This window comes from Nuphar pumila, chromosome 1, assembly GCF_984573655.1.
Source record: "Nuphar pumila chromosome 1, dmNupPumi1.hap1.1, whole genome shotgun sequence".
In the NCBI taxonomy this organism is placed as follows: domain Eukaryota; kingdom Viridiplantae; phylum Streptophyta; class Magnoliopsida; order Nymphaeales; family Nymphaeaceae; genus Nuphar; species Nuphar pumila.
This window is the reverse complement of record NC_143249.1, coordinates 23,382,681-23,406,616: the sequence shown is the minus strand read 5'-3', so window position 1 is coordinate 23,406,616 and position 23,936 is coordinate 23,382,681. Positions and strand designations below refer to the sequence as shown.

At 37.3% G+C, this 23,936-nt stretch overlaps 1 protein-coding gene across 1 annotated transcript; it reads left to right on the top strand.

Annotated features, from left to right (window-relative positions):
* The first annotated feature begins 1,771 nt into the window (after positions 1–1,771).
* On the top strand, positions 1,772–23,299 carry LOC149848346 (chromatin assembly factor 1 subunit FAS2-like). The gene is made up of 12 exons (XM_089992837.1): positions 1,772–1,885; positions 9,291–9,402; positions 19,799–19,825; positions 20,027–20,099; positions 20,178–20,281; positions 20,548–20,771; positions 20,877–20,979; positions 21,212–21,284; positions 21,581–21,669; positions 21,756–21,894; positions 22,047–22,147; positions 22,917–23,299. The coding sequence occupies exons 1-12, from the start codon at positions 1,772–1,774 to the stop codon at positions 23,147–23,149; spliced, it is 1,392 nt and encodes a 463-aa protein (XP_089848963.1). The 3' UTR covers positions 23,150–23,299.
* Positions 23,300–23,936: the final 637 nt, after the last annotated feature.

Here is a 23,936-nt window from a genome sequence, read left to right as displayed (position 1 = left end):
CATGGCTGATGCATTGTTTGACATTTTCTGAGATCTTAAAAACAACTTTTGACATGGCTGATGCATTGTTTGTTTGTCAGCGTATGAACTATCAAAAAAAGAAGGTAAGGTTGGGACACCTGAGAGACCACTCTCCGATCTTGGTAATCTAAGTTATCGTGGCTACTGGACTAGGGTTTTGCTTGACATTCTGAAGAAGCATAAGGGCAATATTTCCATCCTGCTTTCTTTCTGGACCTTCATGTTTTAAATTTGTGTTGCACTCTGTGGTTTTGCTTGTGCTGTCAAATCTTCTCATATAGTGGACACATTTTTCTGTGATTATAAAGCAGGTTTCAATAGGTTAATTTTTTCATTTATAGTGGTTGTTTGATTTGGCTTAATTTTTTTTAACATTTCAGATAAACTTATTTGCATATTCAATTTTCTAATTATTAAATAATATTCTCCAGTTCAGAAAAAATTGGATGATGAGGAACTGAGTCCATTCAATATCTTCTAGAGCATGATCCATGGATGTTATGTATTAGTTTACTAGGCACAAGTAAAATCTAATTTTTGTCTGGGCTATGAAGGCGGGGAGATCCTGTTTTCCATGTGGATGAATTCATTTATCATTAACTGAAATATTAACGTGAATGATTTCTAAGTAGGGATGCAATTTGACAAACGGGGACGGGGCGGGGGCGGGGCGGGGACGGGAAAGGGGCGGGGATGGGGACGGGGACGGGGACGGGGCGGGGGTGGAGGACATGAAACGGGGATGAAGGCGGGGGTGGAGGATAAAATCCATCCCCGCCGCGGAGGCGGGGCAGGGGTGGAGGATAAAATTTTGAGGCGGGGCGGGGGTGGAAACCTTGTCCCCCGCCCCGCCCCGCCCCACTGCCATCCCTATCTAAGAGTAGGGGTGGCAACGGGTCAGGTTTGGTTTGGACCCAGGTGAAACCAGACCTGTCCCAATTTTTGGAGTTTATTCGGACTCACCATAAGAGAAACTATACCCGAACCCGATAAGAACTACATGAACCAGTAAAACAATATTTTTCATCATTTTTACATTGAAAAATTATGGGTCTTAATCAGAACTTTGGTCGGGTCTGGGTCTGGTTTAAAATTTCACAAACTATACCCAGGTCCATGTAATAATCAGACCTTCGGGTCTGGACCCCGGTCTTCTTATTTATCACCATACCCGGACCTTGTAGGGTTTGGTTTGGGTCGGGTCTGCATAAACCCGACCCGTTGGCAGCCCTATCTAAAAGGTAAGCATTCAAACGACGATTGGTTGCTGTCAAGGGTATCCTTGACTAAGGCTGGGAAAACAAACCGAGCTGCCTGTGACTTGGCTCATGTTTTGCTCGTATCATTTGAACTTGTAGGATGGTTGGGTTCGTTGGATAGTTTACTTCTATTTTTTTTATTTTTTTTTTGTAATCCTATTTCTAGGCAGCTTAAACTTGGCTAAGTCAAGCTTAAACACTTCAGGCACGGCTCATTCAGCTCATTTACACTTGACCTGATCCAGGTGCAAGCTAAGTCCAAATGACTAGCTTTTAGAAATCAAGAACTACATAATCAACGTTTCCAAGTAGTGGAAGATATTGTCAAGGTTGGATTGGTTTTTTCCGTTATTAACGTACTAAAATAACGGGGGAGAGAGAGAGAGAGGTTTTCCCGCCAAAAGTCGGAGCGTCAAGAGAGAGAGAGAAAACATTTAGGGCAAATCTCTCTTTCTCTCTGGAATTTCGAAGAAGAAGAGGGGAAAAAAGGGATGAAGGGAGGGACGGTTCAGATCACATGGCACGATGGCAAACCCGTATTAACCCTAGATTTCCACTCCTCAACCGGACTCCTCGCCACCGGTGGTGCCGATCATGACATCAAGGTAAATTGCAATCCATCCCTCTCTCTCTCTCATACTATTCATTATCAAAGTCTTTTTCAGTTATTTCCTGGGCTCATGAGGAGCGTTGGTATGATCGAATTTTTAGGCTGTATTGGGAAATTTGTCTAGTTGGTAACGTGCTACGACCAATTTCATCATATGGGTACCGCCAACAATCGGTTCGAATTTAGAATTAAGGTCGGTTTGTAAAGTGGGTCTCACTCACCGATCATTGGTTGGAGTTTGGAACCAAGGATGGTCCATTAGTGGGTGCGCTTAGTCATGGAAACGCTGGTGTTTGAATTGATTTTCCATGTATGATTAGAAGGAAAGAGAAAAGAGATTGTGGGTGCAGTAATGTAATTCATATTGTATAAATTGGCCTTTCTTTTAGCGTTCATTTTCGCTTATTAGACACAAAGAGCACTGGAGTCAGCTGGTTTGCGCTTATGTTTCTTGCTGGGTTCCATTCAGCTGACTTGTTACTCACATTGCTGTGACTTCAGCTATTCTTGGAGCAATTAGTTAACCACGGACATATTTTAGTTTATGCTTGTCTAGTAGATTTACCAAGTCATCACCGCAAACCCTGAGATATTATCACTATGAAGGATAAACAAAAATCCAGTGCTTTGATTCAAAATCACATGGATTCATCCTTCAATACAGAACTGCCAAAACATTTGACTCTGCAGTCTGCATTCGTTGCAATGTAAAGGGGCAGTGAAATACATAATAGATGGTAAATGAGTTGGTATGAAAATCAATGAGCTGATTTCATAGAATATTATTATCCTTAAACTCGAACCTGAAATGGCAAGGGTTTGGAAAATTTTGTCCCCTTTTTGATGAAAGAAGTAGAGGGGTTTGATGCAGATTTCAATCCCATTCATGTATAGCAATTGTGATCAACTGTCATATTGTCATTCACTCTCAACTCTTTCTTGCGCCTTCTTTCATTTATTTTCCTTTTCCATATCACAATATTTGGGAATAGAAAATAAATTTCTAAAAGAAAGGTCTTACTCTTAGAATAAAATATCAATTAGTATTGGATACATTGTGTGGCTGGTAATATTTGTGAATTAGATTAAGATGGGAAAGCATGTTTCCCATCCTATGCCTTGAACCACTTGGCCATCTCTTCTACATAAACTTATTAATTATGATCCAGAAACCAAGTGAACAAAGTCAGTCTTTATTGAGTATAGGTACAACTGATCCATTGTCATATCAAACATTTTGTTGTAGAACAATCTTCGAGCTTCAAACGATAAAAAATTAAGACATCCTTGTTAAGACGATGCTCCCATCTTATTGATATTTCATTTCTACCAGATAATTACATGGGAATTATAGAATTCCTTTCTGTTTTCATTTAGAATTTTTGACAATCCCACCCATGAGATATGGACTCTGCTAATTGGAAATTTTATTGATAAAACCTCTTCAATTACAGTCAACATCTTCTTACGGATAATTTTGACAACTTCGGGAGAAAGAGGCAAATACCTATTACGGAGATGACATAATTTCATTCCTTTTTTCTTTCTTACTGTCATATTTATTCTTATAAGAAAAGAACAATTCTGTAATGAAGAAAAATATTGGCAATCACTTTTGTTGTGTATCTTTGATTTATGCAACCTCAGATGCTTTAATTACCAATTATAGTATTGACTGAATATCTCTTTCCTTTTTGTGCAATGTAAAACCACTTAAAATGTATTAAGATACCTTTTCCATGTTGATTTGGTATTAGAGTAGGGGAACACACCCAACTTTCATTTATTGGGCTTAGTCACACTAAACAAAAAAGCCCCATGCAAAAATTGTTATTTATAAATGTAATGAGATATTGCGGAAATATAAAGAGTGCATACAAGCACTTACAACAATGAATAAAAGAGACAACATCACAAGTCCACAAAGGGACAATACAATCACAAGCCTTTAAGAAGGCAACAATATAAAAAGCCTCTTATTGAGAAGAGAGAAAGCTCTCAAGAATGAAAATATACAAGGGGATCACCCCTATTTATACAAAAGGGAGAGGAGAGAAAGAGAGGCAAAATGCCTCAAAAGGGGGCTCCCATGGAGTCGTTGGGAGCCCCCAACGGTCACATTTGTGACCGTTGGGGGATCCAACGACTCTATGATTGGAGCCCCTTTTGGCCTTTAAGAAATACGAAAAATGAAATTAAAAAAATAAGAAAAGAAAAATACATTTAAACAAAAACTGAAAATAGTTGTTTTCTAAAACAACTATGTGAAATTACAAAAATACCCCTACCGGGTATTGATGTAATATACAGTATATATATACATACATATTAGATACATTTTAACAATAAATGCATATTAGACAACATGACAAAAGTTTTTTTGGAAATTGGAAAATGCTTTATAAATGTCAAAATACCTTGCTGTTGACAACATTTACATTTGCAATAAGATGGGATGATACCTAGTGCGATCTGGTATTTTGGTGTTCTAGGGAGTGGCAGACTGGAGATGGTCCTAACCTTTTGTCCTTTTCATGAAGCGGCTGCTCTTAGGACTCAAACCCATGTTTCCACACTAACAGCTATGAGGCAATTTCCTTCATGGACATTTGCAATGTGAGGTCTTGTAGAAATTCATAACTTCCATTTCTTGAATGGTGGACCATTCTTAACGATAACCATCTCATACAGGTAGTCCCATTTATAATTGGAAAATCTTTACCATCAAACCATCAGATTTGATTCCATATATTTTATAGGTTCACCATTTTCTTTACTTAATATTGTGAGCTGTCATATATTTTGAATTTCTCGATCAAGGTTGCCAAAAATTTAGCAATTTTCATAAGCACTGTGGGAGTGGAGGTGGAAGTGAGGGTTTTCTAGGCTCATGTGAAGCAAGAAGTGGGGAACAAATAGAAAATGCTTAAGATGCAAAATATAAAGATTTTTAGAATTCAGAACCTTAAAGAGTCAATATTGTTCTACATATGCTGTTACCTTTGTCTAACTAAATTTTGCTTTTACAAAATTTCTCATGTAACAAAAATGGATTTTCTTATTCTTCAATTACAATAATACCACAATAACCACTAAGGAGCACATAACAAATTAGCTTTGACATAACAACTCCGTGAATTGTATGCAGATTAGTACATAAGAGTGTGTATTATGAAAATAGGAAACTAAGTGAACGAGAGCAATAGACAAGAAAGAGAAAACTCTAGAGCAAAGCTTCATTACTTAGCCAAAAAGAAAATTATACATCTAAGAAGGGTCCCTCTTATGGTTACACTACAAGACAAATGACTCGTAACCACTAATTCCTACTAAAGTACAAAAATATCCTGAATAAGTAATCTATGTACACAAGCAAGGAGGGTAGCACAAAAATAATAATACATATGCTATAAACCATATTACACTTTTTCAACACTCCCCGTCAAACTTGAGATGATGCTAATGGACTCGTCACAAGTTTGGAAAGAAAGAATTGAAAGTGTAAAGGAGATAAACTCTTGGTAAATAAATCTTTCACTTGTTCCAACAAAATGATTCCATCTTCATATGCCCTCCTTGTAAAGTGGCAATCAATTTCATCGTATTTTGTCCTCTCATAAAATTCAGCATTTTAGCAATATATATGACACTACAAGGCAGTTCTTCCATAAACTTCCACACCAAACTCCTTAAGAAGCCACCTTATCTAAATAATTTCTGCAGTGACTTTTGCCATGGCTTTGTATTCTACCTCTGCAGTGGCAAAGCAATTCGCTGTTGTTTTTTGCTATTCTAGGAAATCAAAGAGCTTCCAATAAACACACAAAAGCTGGTAGTGGAGAGTCGATCCTTGTTAGATCCTTCAAAGTTTGAAATCACAGTATGCTCTAATATATATAGAGGATGAAGCCGAAAAGAACATCCCAAAGTGTATAGTGTCTTGCACATACCAAATAATCCTAGGCATAGCTGCAAGGTGCGCCGATGTAGGCGAACTCATAAACTGACTAACTACATGCACAACATAAGTAATGACTGGTCTGGTGATGGTCAAATATATCAAGATACCTACCAACTACCTATATATGGTAGGATCCTCAAGCATCTCTCCATCTGAATTTCTCAACTTGGTATTTGTTTCCATATGAGTAGACACTCTTTTGACATCATCTACCAGCCTCGCCTTGCTTACAAGACCGGTTGCATGTTTATGTTGTGACAAGAAGAGTCCTCTTTTTGAGTAAGCAACCTCAAGACCTACAAAATACTTCAAACACCCTAGGTATTTTATCTCAAAGATATCGACCGACCTCTCCTTGGTATCCATAACTTTCTGTACATAATCTCATATAATAATCATACACTTCCCTTGAGCAGAGGTAACTACAAACAAGGCAGGATCATGATGAATCCAAGTGACTTCACAACAGTGCTGAGCTTCTCAAACCAAGCATGAGGAGCCTGTTTGATCCCATATAGAACTCATCTCAACCTGCACAACCTTTCCTGAGAATTTGAATATCCATATAGTAGCTCCATATACACCTCATCCAAATCTCCATTTAGGAAAACATTTTTCATATCCAACTGCCAAAGTTTCTACTACCTTATAGCAACAATTGCAAACAATGTTCCTATAGTAGTAATGTGTGCCATTAGGGAAAATGTCTTTGCGAAGTCAATTTCGAATTGCTGGCTATATCCCTTAACCAGCAGTCTAGCTTTATAACTCTCAATTGACCCATTTGCATTAGTCTTGATCTTGTAAACCCATTTGTACCCAACAACATTCTTTCCTGGTGGGAACTCCACAAGATCCCATTTATGCATTCTCTCTAGTACACTCAAATCCTTAGCCGTAGCATGCTACCATTCCTCCTTATAAGAGGCCTCTGCATAAGAGTTAGGCTCAACATAAGAAAATATTAAAGCAAGATAGACACGATGCTGGGGTTTAAAGGAATCATAGGACGGAAAACGAGTAGGAGGAACAAACACTTTGGAGCTTCTACATACCCGAGGAAGTGAGGAGACTGAAGATGACTCTAAACTTGTGTGCTTTGGATCAATTGAGAGAATCAAAATTGGCCTCTGTGTTCCTTGCCTCCTCCATCTCTATATGTTACAACAACACAAAAGTGTGAATAAACAAGGACCACTTATGGGTCAAGTACAAAAGCACAAGGCCACAAGGGGCTGCAACAACACATAAAAAATATATTTTATAGAAGAAGAAGTGCTTGAGAGAAGCATACAAATGAGGAGGGGGAGGTCCCCTTATATACACAAGAGAGGGCTTAATAGAGCCGTTGGGAGCTCCCAGCAGCTCTATTTGGCTGTTTACGAAAAAAACCCTATGAAAAGGGGAAAACAAAAATAAAATAAAACAGATAAAAAGACAACCATGCCCTTAATGGGCCCAACCTATTACAATGACATAAAATGTTGAAATACCCCTGAGGGGTTAGAATAGGTATTTTTTAATTTGTATTTGTATGTTTATTTTTTAGTCATTATTTCAAGATTAATATTTTTGTAATTTTTATTTTTGGTCAAACTGTTTTGACCAAGCTAGTTGTATGGGCTGTAATGAAGTAAGCGGAATTACAAATAACAAAGTATAAAACACTTACAAGTCCAATAATAGACAAATACAAAGAGAATAAACAAGCACTTCAAGTGCACACACAAATCCACCAAGGGACAATGCCAAAAGGCTAACAAAAATAAGTATTATTGAAAAGTGAGAGAAAAGAAAATGATACATGTAAAGGGGGAACGCCCCTATTTATATACAAAAGGGAGAGAGAGGGACCCTTGGGAGCTCCCCACTCTTAGAGTCATTGGGGAGCTCCCAACGGTCGTATTTATGACAGTTGGGGCCCCAACGACTCCAAGAGGTGGGGCCCCAAAGCTCAAAAAGAAAAGAAATAAAAAAGAAAAGAAATAACAAAGTTTTTTCTAATAAACAACTATTAGTACATGTAAAAAGATTAAAATGCCCCTATCGGGCAATATATATATATATATATATATATATATATATATATATATATATATATATATATATAAACATGGGCTATGCCTATCGACAAGTTGGATGAGGTCCAACTAGCCATGGACCTCCCTCCAACTAACTGTTAGGCTAGTCCTCTCCTTTTTCTCTCTCTCACTTCCTTATGTAAACGGTGTGTATGTGTGTTTAAGTGATAGAGGATGGATGCATATTGAGTGTGTGTGCATGAGTGTTGTAGTGGGGTTTTTCTTGTATGTCTTTTGTGTTTATTTCGTATCAATAACATATTTAGCTTTTTATATCTTGTTTGTTCTCTTGTATTTGCATGGCTTATTGTATCTAGCCAAATGCATATTTATATTTGGATTTTATCTATGTTGTTATGTTTAGTTTCTTGTGTCTCGCGTTTCGTACCATTTCGAGACAGCAGCTTCTAAATCCCCAAAATCACCACAAACAAAGCATGATTCATAGTTACCAAGCTAAAACCAAAAAATCTGCAGCAATAGTGATAATATCAATAGTGTTACTAAAGAATCTTGAATTTATTGAAAACGAATGCATCTTCATCTTTGAAAGATATTACAGAAAATGAGTTATTGCTTATGGTTTATCCCCCAATTCAATTAAAATAGTGTCACTGTGGTTGCATTCTTATAAAAAAGCAATTCCTTAATTTTGTAAATGTTTTAATTATGTGAATACAGTTCTCATATCCAAATCCACATCTTTTGAAGCATACTTTCTACAGTATGAGAAGTGAACTTCAAAAGTTCCTAGCTATAAATGTATTATTTTTTAATGGGGGTGCAATCTTGTGTCAACAGTCCAAACTACACATCTATGGAAGCATGCTTTCTATCATATGAGAAGTGAGCTTCAAAAGCATAGCTTCCAGCTTTCGAGTAGCTTCCATGGAAGTGAGATTTTGATTTTTGATAGTTTCCATTTGATAAGCATCTCCAAAAGTGATGTTATGTCAAGAATCAAGATATATAATTTTGTTAGATTAAGCCATTTTATGGTTCTTAAAAATTTCACGTGATTATAGATTCGGTTCTCACGTTTGGTGCTCTGAAGAATCACTAAGTACCAATTGTTTGTTTCATGTTGGTTGAGTTTCTTAAGCAAGTCATCTATCATTGAATGGTACTTCCATATAAATTTTAGAAGGGTCAAATTATCTTTTTGAGATGGGGGTAATTGCAGATAGCTCCATGCTTGTTTTACATGAACATCGGTAATGTTAATGGAGTCATACTTATTTGCATGAATGCTACAAATGGTTGCCTATGTTTGTTGGCTTTTTCATTTTCTTTTTGCTTGGTACTTTCATTTGCTTGTTTATGTCTTGGCAATCACACCTAGTGACTTGATTTTACAGCTTTGGGCAATATCACAAGGTAATGCATCAAAAGAGATCCCAACAGTGTGCTACCGAAACAACCTTTCATACCATAGCTCTGCTGTAAACATTTTGCGCTTTTCTCCATCCGGTAAGCACACATATTTTTCTGTCACTGCAGAAGTTATTTTTGATGAAGAATAGTATGGGATCAATTCATAAATTACAATGCTACAATTAGTGGATTGTGAAAGATGTTGCTGAATGGTCATTTAGCCATGCAGTTTACTTTGTAGCATGAGACTTTTTTCCTTCAATATTTTATGTTCATGAAATTCATACATGTACTAATTATTTAAGGAAGCACTGTAACGACCCCAACTCATACCCTATGTCACATGGGTGCGGAGATGCGGCACTTTCAAAAACCTTGGGTGCAGGGGTGCGGAAAAAATAATATATATATATATATATATATAGAAGGGGCGTCCAAAATTGAAACTTCTAAATAAAATAATTTAAAACTTCAAAATATGGGTTTAATTTACACGTTGGACTTTAGGAGACCTTTCCTATTCTCAATGAAAGCTCTTAATTTCCAAGAATCTAAATAAAATCATTTAAAACTTCAAAATATGGGTTTAATTTACACGTTGGACTTTAGGAGACCTTTCCTATTCTCAATGAAAGCTTTTAATTTCCAAGATAGATTTTAGGAAACCGTTTTCTATTATCAACACTTTCCAAAGCTGCCTTGTTGAGAAACTCGTTTTATGTTTTTGGTGGATGAGAGGAAGTTTTATTACTATTAAATGAGGGAGAGAGTTTAATGAGAATTTATTCACTTGAAAATAATGTTGTTTAATGCATTTTAAATGAATTTAAAGCAAGGGTCTCTTTTTTTTAATTTTCCAAAGCAGATTTTTTAATCCAAAAATGGACCAAAATGACCCTGGATGCGTTGACCGCACCCAGGGTCGGATTGACGGCACTGGGTGCCACACCCGCACCCGCACGCGCACCCGCGTTGCGTCGTGTCGACGCGAGTGCGGCACTTGCCCTGTGCCATAGCTCATACCCCTTGAAAATGCGGATTTTTTTTAAATCATTGCGGAAGTCTTCCCAGAAACCCGGGGCCTATGTCACACGGACTCGGCTAGGGAGGCGCCACACTCGAGTCGACACGCCCCGACTCGGGTGCAGCTTCAGACTCGGCTCAGACTCGGTCAACGCCGAGTCGGACTCGGTCAACTAGTCGAGGACGAGTCCGTTTTTTTTTGGACTCGGTCAACATTGACTGAGTCCAAAAATTATCCATTTTTAGGGTAAAAAACAAAAAAATGATCTTTTGATATATATTTTTAAAATATATATATAGAATGAGTCTCAAACATAAGCCCCAGAAAAAAAAAATTCGGGGCAGGACCCGCGCCAGGGAGGAGCCCCAGGACCCCCCTTTTTGCAAGGGCAAAAGTACAATTTGCAAAGTTTATAAAAACACTCATGCTGGTGCCAAACTTTAGAGGACAATATATATATATATATATATATATATATATATAGCCGAGTCCCCGTGTCCAAAATTTTTAAAATTGCGCCACACTCGTGTCGCACCCGCACCCATGTGACATGGCCCGGTGTCTTTACAGTTTCACTCCCAATTGGATAACCAAACACACTACAAAAGAGCTTACACTTATCATCCACCAAACAAAACCATTATTCATTTATTTGAAAGAAAGAATGTTTAAGCAATAATTACAAGAGACGTATCAGAGTTATTTAAATGACATAAAAGTAAATAACAAAAAAATGAGCCACGCTGTCCTTCTGTGAACCGTCCAGCAAGAATGTGACACTCGTAACTTTCCCAGAAGTCAGTCGCTTCACTGATCACTTGCGACTGCGAAAAACTATAGAAGTAGGGTGTCAGAACTGAAATCCTGAGCACATGTACTTCTAATGAAACACGTGAGCATAACAAATACAAATAAGATTTCATGCAATCATTTAGAGGGAAGCAATTATGACAACTTCATAATTTTAATTAAGCATTCATACAACAGAGAATAATTTCTAAGCATGAAGAATCATTAAGCAATAGCATGGATCACAATTTAAGTAAGCAAGACATTTAGCATGCATTAAAAGTTAAATCTCATGCATTCACCATCATGTAACAATTAAGAGAACAAGTAAAATATGCATGTTTTAATGCATAGCAAGATTATGCATGATTTATGTGCAATGCATGACTACTTTATTATCTTTTATTAAAGTTTTACTTTTCTATATGCATGCCCTATTAAATGCGTACAATTTAAGTTTCTCTTTTTAATTATCGTTGCTCACGGATACACCAAACATGTATAATCCTCGAGGTCAAGTTAGGTTATCAGGGTAGCTTATACACAAGTTGTATTTTATTATTGGGTTTCAAGCTTAACCCTCGACCGATATCAGGAATCAACACAATCCATCGGAACATTGAAAATCAGTATCCAATGTCGAGGACACCATGAAAATCAACATTCACTGGTGCTACTTTCTTGGTATACTAAAACAACAGCTGTGTCTATACACCACCCCCAGGCAAAGTGGCGAAAACTCCCTAAAACCGTAGCCAGAAGAACGAATCTCAATGTCGGGTTCATGGGCAACAACAATGCACATAAAGGTTTTTTATCCTCGTGGTTTTCCCAAAACCGCAATTCCAAGAGTCCCGTACTCTCGACGAGACATCTTAGAAAGTACATTACACTATGCTTTTATTTTTATGGGATTATTATTATCCCATTTCTTTAAGTTGCAATTCAGCATGCAAACAAAGGCAACAACTCGCATATACCCCTGCGAGAGCCATCACAGGACTCTCGCTCTTGGAAACACATAGAACAATGCAATGCAGTACAAAATACTAATGGGATTTTTGCGATGCATTTAAAATAAATAAAGGAGCAAACTACAACTCGAGGCCCACCCGACCCACGATGATTCATTTCGATCATCGATGCACCATATGCAAAAAACATAACAACATGCCATATAGAAAATAAATCACATGCTTTCTAAATGCACATTCATATATGCAAATGTAGTATTCATGTGCATGTACCTTTATGTGACCATTTCACAAACATTTCATGCATTTATGTACATGCAAAACACACATAAATCTTATGTATGCCCATGCACTTGAAGCAAACTTTATCATAGTATGATGCTTAAGCATGTCACATCAAACATATAAACAATTCCAATCTTAACATGTAGTGAAATCAAAGTACATGTACATAACACATTCTTGAAATTTAACATGCATGGAGAGATTAAAATTCCAGATTTCACAAGCCAAATGCTAAAAGTGCATGTTCTTGATGCAGGCCTATCAGGCCAATTCAATTAACAAATCTAGAAATTGGTGTTCGCAATATAATATATCAACTATGCCCATATTTGAACCTTACATTATCACAACCCAATTCTCTCTCGAAGCAAACAAATTCTTTCATCCAAAGTTTGAACATGCAATCTTTGTGAATCTAAATCATGACTCTAGAAGCCCAGCTCGTTATAGTTACCAAATCAGCCTTTCCTTGTGCAAGGTCTCTCTCTCTCTCATATATGGGATCCTGGGTCATTTCAAGGGACAATTTTGCCATGATACTTTGGTCAAAGGCAATCTAATAGATCTCATTTCTATATAGGATAATAACTACCAGTAAAAGCAACATCTCTTCCCTCTGCAGGACTCATTTTGGTCTGTGCTGTCTCCACTTTGGGAAATGTTGAAATGAAAACTAGTTAATATTCAAACTGGATAGTCTGGAAAGTTTGAAAAGTGAAGTGTGACCAATCCTTTGTTTGGATTTTAAGAGGGAATCAAGCCTTTGCTTCACCCCAGGGCTAAGGTAGCTGCTATTTTGAGCTTTGGCCTTCATCCCCACTTTATCCATCCAAGCAGGGTTTAATTTAACAAGGAACAGTTGAACATAGTGTAGTTTTAGTTGCTGTACAATTGGCTGGTTTGGGAGGGTGGATCCCAGTTGCCTGAAGCAACCACATGGGATCAGTTTTACTTTAAAGCAATGTAGTCAGTATCGATATCGGCCATGTATCGTTTGGCCAACCATTCAGGTGAACTCAGTCAGCTGGGCACTGGCTGCCCATGGCCCAGAGTTTTTTTTAATGTTTATTTTATTTTTTTTAAAGAGTGCCTGCCCAGCCGAGCCCACTCAGCTGGGCTCAATGGCTCAGGCCTGGCAGGCCAGGCCTGTCAGCCCAGGGACAGGTCTGGCAAGGCCTGGTCAGTCAACCAGACTAGCCCAAAATAAAACCCTGTTTTTTTTGTAGGGATATGATCCAGCCGAACCTAGTCAGCTGGGTCTGTGTCCTGCTGAACAGGAAACAGCCCAGCCAAACCCAGTTGACTAGAAACACAACCAGAAATTTGTTTTTTGGTTAAGGATAACACCTGCCCAGTCAATCGGCTGGCCAGGTAGAGTCTGCCAGCACTTGGCAAGTGCTGCCAGACCCGCAGGGACTGGGTATTGCCCAGCCGAGCCCACTCGGCTGGGCTGTCAGTCGGTCCAGTACAGGTACGCGCACACACACACACACACACACACACACATATATATATATATATATATATATATATATATAGCTCATCTTTCAAACGTGTATGCATATGCATGTATCCATTCAGTTTAGCATGCAAGCACTGATTCATAATCCCAATATGCATATTCAGAATCATTGGGCATACATATGAAAAATAAAAAATTTAGGTACTCACGTGTATGTACCTACAGGCTCAACAGTACATGCATGAATTTCAAGAACATATGCACATTCGCATTTGCATAAATCTATAAACTTGTTTATGCTGATTTTTCATGACATTTTTTTATGGCACTTACCATGGGTATGCATTCATATAAAAAAAGATGAGATCCTTATAACGATTATGCAAATTTGTATTGCAATATGCATGCTTTCATAAGCCCTAGGGAACTCTATGACTCTAACACATTAGATAAAGCATGGGAATCAAATCCATTTAGAAACAAGCTCATAATACACCATTTTTGTCATGATAAAAATTGTTTCAATAAAGAAAAACATGTACAAAATTTTTTATGTGAGGAACGATCAAAAGAATCTAATGGAAACCGATATCCACCAAAAGAAACATCTAAATAAGCATGTCTACTAAAAAATTCTGTTTTAGCATATACAAAATTTTTGTTGCATGAAAGCATGAAAATAATTAAGAACACAACTATGGAGGAAGATCTACGCATCATCCTCCATGTGTTTTTACGAAAACATAGATTTAAACATTCTTTTCATGGATTTCCATCAAATTATTGCATGAAAATCCAATCTATATCAATTTCTCACTTGATTTAAGAGAGAAAACCCATACCTTGAATAAAAAAAATGAAGAAAAATATGGGTGAAGGTTGAAAAACGTGGCTGGAGGGCTGGAGCAACTCTCCTCCTCCTCTCCTTCCTCTCTTTTCCTCTCTCTTTCTTTCCTTCTCTTTTTTTTCCTTTCTCTTTCCTTGTTTTTTTTTTTGGACTTTATATAGACAAGAGAGAGGGTGAGGCCTCCCCTTCTCCAGCCCTCTTTAGATGGGCTGGAGAGGGAGAGTTTCCTCATAAGAGGACACTCTCTCACCTTTCTTTCCAAGAATTTCCAAAACTCAATTTTTTTTTTACTTTTTCAAAGTTTCCAAATTTCTTTAAAGTCCCTTCTTAAAATCTCTTAGCTCTTTCTAGGTAAGTATACAGACTCACATTTTAAGAAGTCTTAATCAGTCCTAAACCAAAATTTGGAATTAATATAATATAATATAATTAATTAAATATTAAATATTAATTAATTAAAAATATCTAAAAACTTTCAAAATAGCCAAATTAACCTAGAAGGCTCCCTAACCATATTAAACTCCAAATTAAAGCCTTATATTGAATTTAAAGCTGGGAAAACGTGGGGCTTGGATTTGGATCCGGATTCAGATCCAGATCTAGATTCAAAAATCCAAACCCATACCCAAAATGAAAATGGATCAAGAACTAGATTAAATCCAGATTTAAGTAGGTCTTAAATAAGATCCAAATCCATAATAATTTGGATCATAGACATTGGATCCAACCCGATCCAACTCCGGATCCGTTTCGACAAACTGTTCAATTTAAAAAAAATTGCGATTTTCGGACCAACCGTATCCCGAATCGAGGAAAATAAAATATCGTTGCGATCAGAATTCTGAGACGCATCCAACGACATATTACACTCATATCAAATTTCGCCCAAAATAACCTGAATTTCGCTTGAATTTAAAAGTAAAAAATAAAATTCTTTCTCACGCTTCGATTGGATTGTTAAGACCTTGTCGATGGGACCTGGGCCAAGCCCAGACTCAAAGACATCAGTCTAAAAATCGAGCCTCAAACAAATTTTCTCCCAGACTTAGCCAAATTTTCGAAAATCTCTAATTTAACTAAGTGTGAAAATACACGATATTACAAGCACATAGAAATGAATGACGTGTAAATATATAAAATTTTAAAAAGACTAGGGATTTAATAGAAATTAGTGAAGTTGCTTTGTCATCTCTCTCTCACCCCTTTTTGAAGCCTTTCTTGTCAACGTATCATGGCATAAGAAATTCCGGAGTGATACATTTTTCTTTTTTATTGTGTTGATGAGTGGTTTTTCTTGCTTCTGCTGCAGCTTTTGCCTTCCTATCTTGTCCATCCTCTTGTTAGCTTGGACCCCATGCTGCCATTCTTTTTTTCATATAGTTGTTTCAATCCTAATTGATCATTTACAGTTTTTGTGGGTCCCAGTACTGATACAGAAAGCCTCACCTTCCCCTAGCAGGTCACATACAGTGGTGTGTGATATCAGCCTTAGTAGTAATTTTTGCATGATAAGTGAACCCCTAACAAAAAGCTTATGAAAGATGACCTCGGGCTATGCATTTATAGTGGTTGAAGTAGTCAAAGAACAGTGATGACCTGAGGGTTCTACCTTTATCCTTTTGGCAACATCCATACAACTCTTCAAATTGTGCGTAAACTGTGATATTTAACTAAATATGCCAAATCTAGCTGAATAAAAGTCAAGTATTGGAATGATGGTCAAGTATTTCTGGCATCTAAATAGGACTATCGCCTTCTTGAACCAACTCGAGTCGAGTGTTTAATGCAAGGGGCGTCTTTGTGGTTTTGCATTTTCCATTCCAAATCTATTCAAAAGATCCATTGCATATTTAATTCAGTAACTTCAGTAGAGATCTACTCAAATCAACAATGGAGAATAATCCATGGCCCGTGTTGAAATGACCATATCTAAAAAAGCACCTCATGAGAGAGTTGCAATAATGCACATGACCACAGATTGGTCATTCTTCTTTATGTCACATGGGTGCGGGTGCGGGGATTCGGCACTTCCAAAAAACCCGGGTGCAGGGGTGCGGCAGGGGCAAAAATGTAAATATATATATATATATATATATATATATATAATTTTGAAGTTTTAACAGTTAACAGTAACACTAATAAAATAAAAAACAATTATCGTGAGTACATTTTAAAAAGCAAAAATTATATATATGCTAAAATTCATCATTATATGACTGTATTAACCAAGCTTAATCGAGTTTCTTCATTAAGCTCTACTGGTCTGAGCCGAGTTTAATAGTTTAATCGAGCACTGTTGGATGCATATATGGTTTTAATTTTTTGCTATTGAATCAAACAAATATCAGGATTTGATGGATATCTGATTACATGCAAAAGAACCAAATAAGATACGAACACCGATCCAAACGGGGCGAGACCCCATTTTCCCCCTGACCAGGACATATATGCTTGGTTTTCCATTAGACTCTTTTAGTTATTCTCTCTTAGTTCCGTAACTGAGCTACTATTGAATGGTAACCAAGCTGGTCATCCCTGAAGAAAGGCTGTATTGTCCATGATCATTACATCCTGCCCCAAAATCTGGCAGCTCATTGGATTTAGATATTTTGTATTAATTTTTGCAGTATGTAACCTACAGCCCAACGCATATCTCGAAGGAAATCAAAATCTGATTTAATATTTGCAGGCAGGTACAGTGGACTGCAATCTGTACGGGCCAACATCGGCATCATTACCCTTTTGCCTTCCTGAACCCTCTATTTTAACAGAACCATCTGTGCTCTCTTCAATTTTCAGGATACAGTATGGTTGTTTTCTGAGACCATCCAGATTTTCATGAAAAGTTAAGCTCTCATCAACTACGAGAGGTGTCAGATCTTCAGTAAAAGGTGAGAATGATGAAGAAAGCCACCAGGTGTAGTATCAATGCATTGCCTGATTCACTCCCCATCAAAGTTGCGGTGAGGACCAACATCCTGTCCAAGAGATAGAGGTATCTTCCGACCGCAATCCCCTCTGCAGATTTCGATGAGGATCATTTCCCTTCGACCACGAAGCAACTAAAGAGACAGAAGAAGCTCGGCGAGTCGCACTCGCTGCTAGAAGGAACCGATCTCTTCACCGTTGTCAATCGATTCTTGTTGAACCAAGCACCTAGCCTGCGCTTGACCCAAAGAAACGATTTGGAGAAGAGACTCCTTGGTAGTTGGCTACGGCATGTGGTTGTCGTAAAGAAAGTTGAAGATTTGTGTCTCGAAAGTCGCCATGTTGACAAACCAGTTCCTAAGTTTTCTGGCTGTCATGCCCATCTCAGCGGGCCTCTTTTTTTTCAAGTCCAAAAGTTGGATATAAATGACCTTGGGTGCGTTGACCGCACCCAGGGTTGGGTTGACCACACTGGGTGCGGCACCCGCACCCGCACGCGCACCCGCACCCGCATCGCGTCGACGCGGGTGCGGCACCTGGTTGGCCGAATCCCTGTGACAGTTTCAAGTGATATACTTTAGATTCTTGATGAGGAACTCTTGGCTGGAACACCTTTGGTTTGTTTGTCTTGGGACACATATCCCTGAGGTACTGGGACAAATCTGTTGAGGTATTTCATCAGATCATGAGCTCATGTGAAGGGAACAATTTGTTTTTGTTTATTTCCCCTCAGATAATGGAGGTGGTTGAGTCTAGTTTGTCAGTGACCAGTTGAGTAGAAAAGGAAGGATTAAGTCCTTGGGCCAAACTTGAAAAGGAAGAGGCTATGTAAAATGACTTCTATTGATTTGTTTGTATACATTCACAATGACAATATTTCCTTTTTACATATGCACATAAATACATGAATAGCTTATTTTAACTTGAGACACTAAGATACCCCTGGTAAATACAAACAAATCCAACTGCTAATGCAAAGAAATCAAGTGCATATAAATTGGCCATTTCTCAACAGTATACCCAAAGATAATTGTATATTTTGATCACCATAACTTGAATCTCATTTCCTTGTACCCCAAGTGTAATGTGAAGGCTAAACCCATATGATCTGATTAGCGTTGTCTTTTGTGAAAAGGTTGAATATCAGGAGATGAAGGCATGGTTAAGTGGCACCTGGAGTCAGCTAGTTAATACATGTATACAATCCAATGTATGATTGGCATTAGCATTTTGAAAGCCAGTTATCCATCGTCCAACTCTTACTGCAGCTTGAGCTGGTGCACTGGTCCATGCAATGATGGATTCTAGTGCATGTGTGGTTTGTGACATTGTTGCATTTGTGTTTACTTTTAAATAGTTTGATACTCAAGTCTTTTGGGTGCAGAACACTTTCTTTGGAAGTCAAAAGTAAACACATTGTTGAAATAAAGGAGGGAAGGTCGTGACAAGATATCACATACCCAAGATGCAAAGATAACTAGACATCTGTAGAAAAAGAAGATACCCAATGGCTTGTCGCCTTTTTTACTATGCCATGAGGTGTTAAAATATGATTCTCATTTTCTACTGAAAATCCAATTATCATGTTTCTTTTATGCTTTCCATCAAGTGGAAAAGAGCCACCAGTGCCATGCCAAAACCATTTTGTACCCTTCCAGTAAACAGCCTTCTCCTCTTTTGTTTAACAGTCATTTCGAACCCTTGTCTTCTGATGTTCCATCTTCCTCTTATTTATTCATAACCATGTCTAGAATAATGAATACAAGAACATCTTAAATTTCTATACTGTCTGAAGTTACAGAAGCCTTTTCCAATACCACCTGTCTGAGGCTAAATATCTTCATATCGAAAATTTTTAATTTTGTACAAAACCACAACCATCATTGTAATATCCTAATGCACACATTAAGAAGGTGGCTTTTAATTTCTGCTTATGTCTGCTGGAAAAACTTGCTCCTTATTTTTCGCTGTTGTACCACAGATATTGGCAACTTGGGCCATCCAGCATTCAACACTTTCACACTCTATATGAATGCATCTTATTACTCATTTTAGCACCTTCTTCTTATAGAACGTTTAAATGTATCTTAATCTTTCATACCCTTGTTTATGTTCGGTGCTAATGGTTGCTCTTGTAAATTTTGATTCTTTCATACTGATAATTTTTTGCGTTGATTATTCAGGAGAACTGCTTGTGTCTGGTGCTGATGGTATGTTTCCTTTTCTTTAATATTGTCAAATATCTTTAGTATTTGGTGTTCTATATACTAGTGGCTTACTATATCTTACTTGAAATTTACCAAGTGTGGCAGCTTCATCCATTAGAAAGCTTGTGACATATTTAGGGGTTTTCTGTTGTATCTTGATTAAATTCTTGGTAAAAGATGAACCTATCATTTCTTGAATCTCAGGTGGAGAGATGGTACTGTGGAAGATGCACAACACAGATGATGATCACACTTGGAAAGTATTGAAGACACTATCGTAAGTCATTCTTTTGTCAATTTCCATCTGTAATTATAACTTCAAACAACTCATTTGTTTTACCTGTTTTTGGGCCAGATTTCATCGGAAGGATGTGTTGGACCTGGAGTGGTCTTCTGATGGTGCATACCTTATTTCTGGATCTGTAGATAATTCATGCATCATATGGGATATTAATAAAGGTAAGAGGATTTTGGAGACTATGGAAGTGATGCAATCTGGGCAATAGCTTTAGAAAAGGAAATTGTATTCATTTTCTGATAATCAGCCATGCTGTTATATTAAGGTATTGAAATGCCTGTTAAACAAGCCATAATATATGCTTGACAAAAGCAAAAAAAGCTAATGTGTACCCATGCAGAATTGAAGATACACCATTGTGTTTTTTTTTCAATAATGTGAATGGAATTGCTATTTACACAACATTTGATGCTCTGTCATCAAGCAGGATCTGTGCATCAGATTTTGGATTCTCACTTGCACTATGTCCAAGGAGTTGCATGGGATCCATTAAGTCATTACCTTGCTTCCCTTAGTTCAGACAGAACTTGTCGCATATACATGAACAAGCCTCAAAAAACTAAAGGCCAAGAGAAGTTGAATTATGTTTGTCAGCATGTTTTGACAAAGTCAGAATCCCTAAAGCAAGATGATACCAAGGGTGACACTAAGGTTGGACAGCTTTTTTTCTTTGTCATGCTTGTCTGTGATCTTGTTTGTCCGTTTAACTGCATGTTCATCAGTTTACTATACTAATGTGATCCACAACCCTTCCAGTCATCATCAGATAAACACCATCTCTTCCATGACGAAACACTGCCTTCTTTTTTTCGAAGACTGACATGGTCACCTGATGGGTCATTTTTAGTTGTACCAGCAGGTAATATTGTAACTAAATGTATGTTTTTTTTCCCAAGAAAGTGTTTATGAGTGCTGTTTGAAATGCTTCAGTGCTTTATCTGATTATTCCAGTTGTATTATTTGCTTTGAAGTATGAATCAAGTTTTGTCCATTCTTTCTGCTGTATGCTTCCACTCACTACCTCTAATTTGGATATCAAGATTGGTTTTGGTTCATTTGATTTGACTTGCAAGTTTTCGCATCTGTGTCAGGTGTTTCCAAGTTTTCGCATGGTTCGACAACTTGCAACACTGCTTACATATTTTCAAGGAAAGATCTTTCAAGGCAAGAATTTATTTTTTACAGTTCTGTTTTTCTTTCTTAAATACTTTTTACAAGGATCCTCTTTATTGAACATCATTTACATGCATGCACATATATACAAGAAACACATACACATGCTCATATGTGCACTTGTTCCATGGCTTTAAATGAACAACTTTATCGAGTTTCTTTGTTCCATGTAATTCTTATAGTGGTGTAGTAAATGAAGAAAATTTTACTAATTTTACGAACTTGCAAAACACATTTTGGTTTCTACTTACATTACACATTCTTTATGTAAATTATTTTGGTGCCAGGCCAGCATTACAACTTCCAGGTGCCAGTAAACCTATAGTGGCAGTGCGTTTTTGTCCCATCATCTTTAGTTTATGTGGATCTGTTCCAGGTAATATTTTTTAATATATTACTTCATGTTTAGATGCTTCCATGAGTTATTTGGATGATGAAGTTGCTCTTTTTTGTGCAATACAGCTGCTTTCTTCAAGCTGCCATATCGCATTGTCTTTGCAGTGGCAACCCTGAACTCCCTCTATGTATATGACACAGAGGGTGTTACCCCAATAGCAATCTTGGCTGGCCTTCATTATTCAGCGATAACAGACATTGCATGGTACGGATCTTCCCTTTTTGCATCTTTTATACAACGATCTCATTTAGAAGTAACAATCTCCTTAGTTATGCTTAGTTATGGAGGACATCCTACTACAAAGTATAAAGTAACATAATTGCTGATTGTTTCCGGTGCACGTGATTTTTCTCTAGGTCATCTGATGCCAAGTATCTTGCTGTTTCATCTCAAGATGGCTATTGCACAGTTCTAGAATTCGAAAACAATGAACTGGGATCTCCCATATCCATGTCAGGTACTTGCCTTTTGTACTTTTCTTTTCTCTCTGGTTCTCTTTGCTCATCTCAATCTTATCGATTTGTAACCAAATAACCCATTATTAGCAGTTCAGATAATCTCTTATCAGGTTTTACTTGTAAATAAAGAATGATGCCGTTGTATCTTTGGATTTCATTTATTTTTTGTTGTTTAAATATCGTGCTAACTGTTGATAGAGAATAGTGCCCTTGCACTATGTAATGCAGGTGTTTCCTTGTTTGTGGAAGAACTAAGAAAAATTGATTAATTGTTAACATGTTACCTTTATCATCAAATTTAGTTGTCTCAAATGCATCAATTGAAAATAACTGTGATTTACCTATATGTAATTGTTCAGATTATTCAGTATAACATGCTTTTCAAATATTTTTAATTGCATTGGTAGGAAAAGAAAGGAAAATTATGGGAAAAAAAGGATATTTTGTTGGTTGAAATCGTGACCCAATTCAACTTTCAAATAGCTTCAACTTCTCAATCTAATCTAAGAATATAATTTCATGCTGTTTCAATCAACTTGGTTTGCATCACTAATTCTTCATTTACATCAAAACAGTCCAGAGTTTGTTCATTTCTTACACTTAAGGCCAATGAACTTCATATTCTTTTAGTAAGACTGAGCTTATGCAATCCAACAGAAGCCAAGTCTTTTCTGACCAACTTTACTGTCTCCATTCTAATTTTTCATGCTATAATGCTAAAGACAAGGCACTTGCAGCTAATGTAGTTCTCCTTTCATTTGTTATTAGAAAAAAGAAAAATGATTGGGAATTTGAAGTTGACAACAGAAACTGAAGAAAAGACGCCTGCTGTGGAGGTTAGTCCACCAGCTGATAATGTTGCATCCACAGTTGATGAAAAGATGGATACAAATGTGAACAGTGGCAGACGGTTGCCTCCTGTCCAAGCAGACACTTTGGGAGCCGATAAGCCTGCTAGAAGACGTATCACCCCTGTTGCAGTTGATAGGTCAATAGGGTGAGCTTTGTGGATGTACTCTTGAAGCCTGTACAGTACTCATTCTGGACCTGAGAGACAACACAGAAACAAGGTAGTTTTGTTTCTTTCATATTTGTAACTTCAGTTACCACTTTATGGGTTTAATGAAAATGAGTTGTTTGTAGCCTGCAAATGCATTTCTCTTTACAATTTTATATCACAGGTAGGCATTGATGTCTAATTTCGGGAAAAAGAAAGTTTACTACCTTGTAAATCTGCTAAAAAATTGTAGTGAGCTATGCTTATTCACTCCAGTTTTTAGGTTAATTAACATGATAAATGACCAGTCTAAGCAGATACCATCATCGAAGGACTTTTGATACCCAAGCATATTTCCACTGACTTTACTAAAATTCTGGAAACAAATATTGATTTTCCTTGCATTGCATTGCTTGTGCTGCTTGTGTGTTTGTTTTTGCAGGATGTGCAGATGGGATATGCTCCGTTGTGATTGCATGCAAAGCTAATATTTAGATCCCACAGGGTTCTTTCCTAAGCATATTTATATACAAATCTAGGTTCAGATCTAACCGGCAAGGTTTAAGGCCTAATAGTCTTTGTCAATTGATTGATTGTCTCGAGGATTTACTTGTGCCTGATCATATTAAGAACATGACTTGACTTAGCCAATCCAGACTCAACTGTCATGCTTGATTGTCAGGCCTTCCTCTAGGAGGTGATATTAATTGGAAAATTATTCAGTCAAATGACATGGTTTTGGGTACACAACACAATTTAGTTTTGTTTGGACCAATTCCATTAAGATTTGG

Bases quoted from the DNA above. Each gene is read 5' to 3' on its own strand.
- LOC149848346 (XM_089992837.1), top strand. From the start codon at position 1,772: ATGAAGGGAGGGACGGTTCAGATCACATGGCACGATGGCAAACCCGTA. The intron at 20,980-21,211 runs GTAATATTGTAA...CATCTGTGTCAG, and splicing joins ATTTTTAGTTGTACCAGCAG to GTGTTTCCAAGTTTTCGCAT. The intron at 22,148-22,916 runs GTACTTGCCTTT...ATTTGTTATTAG, and splicing joins ATCTCCCATATCCATGTCAG to AAAAAAGAAAAATGATTGGG.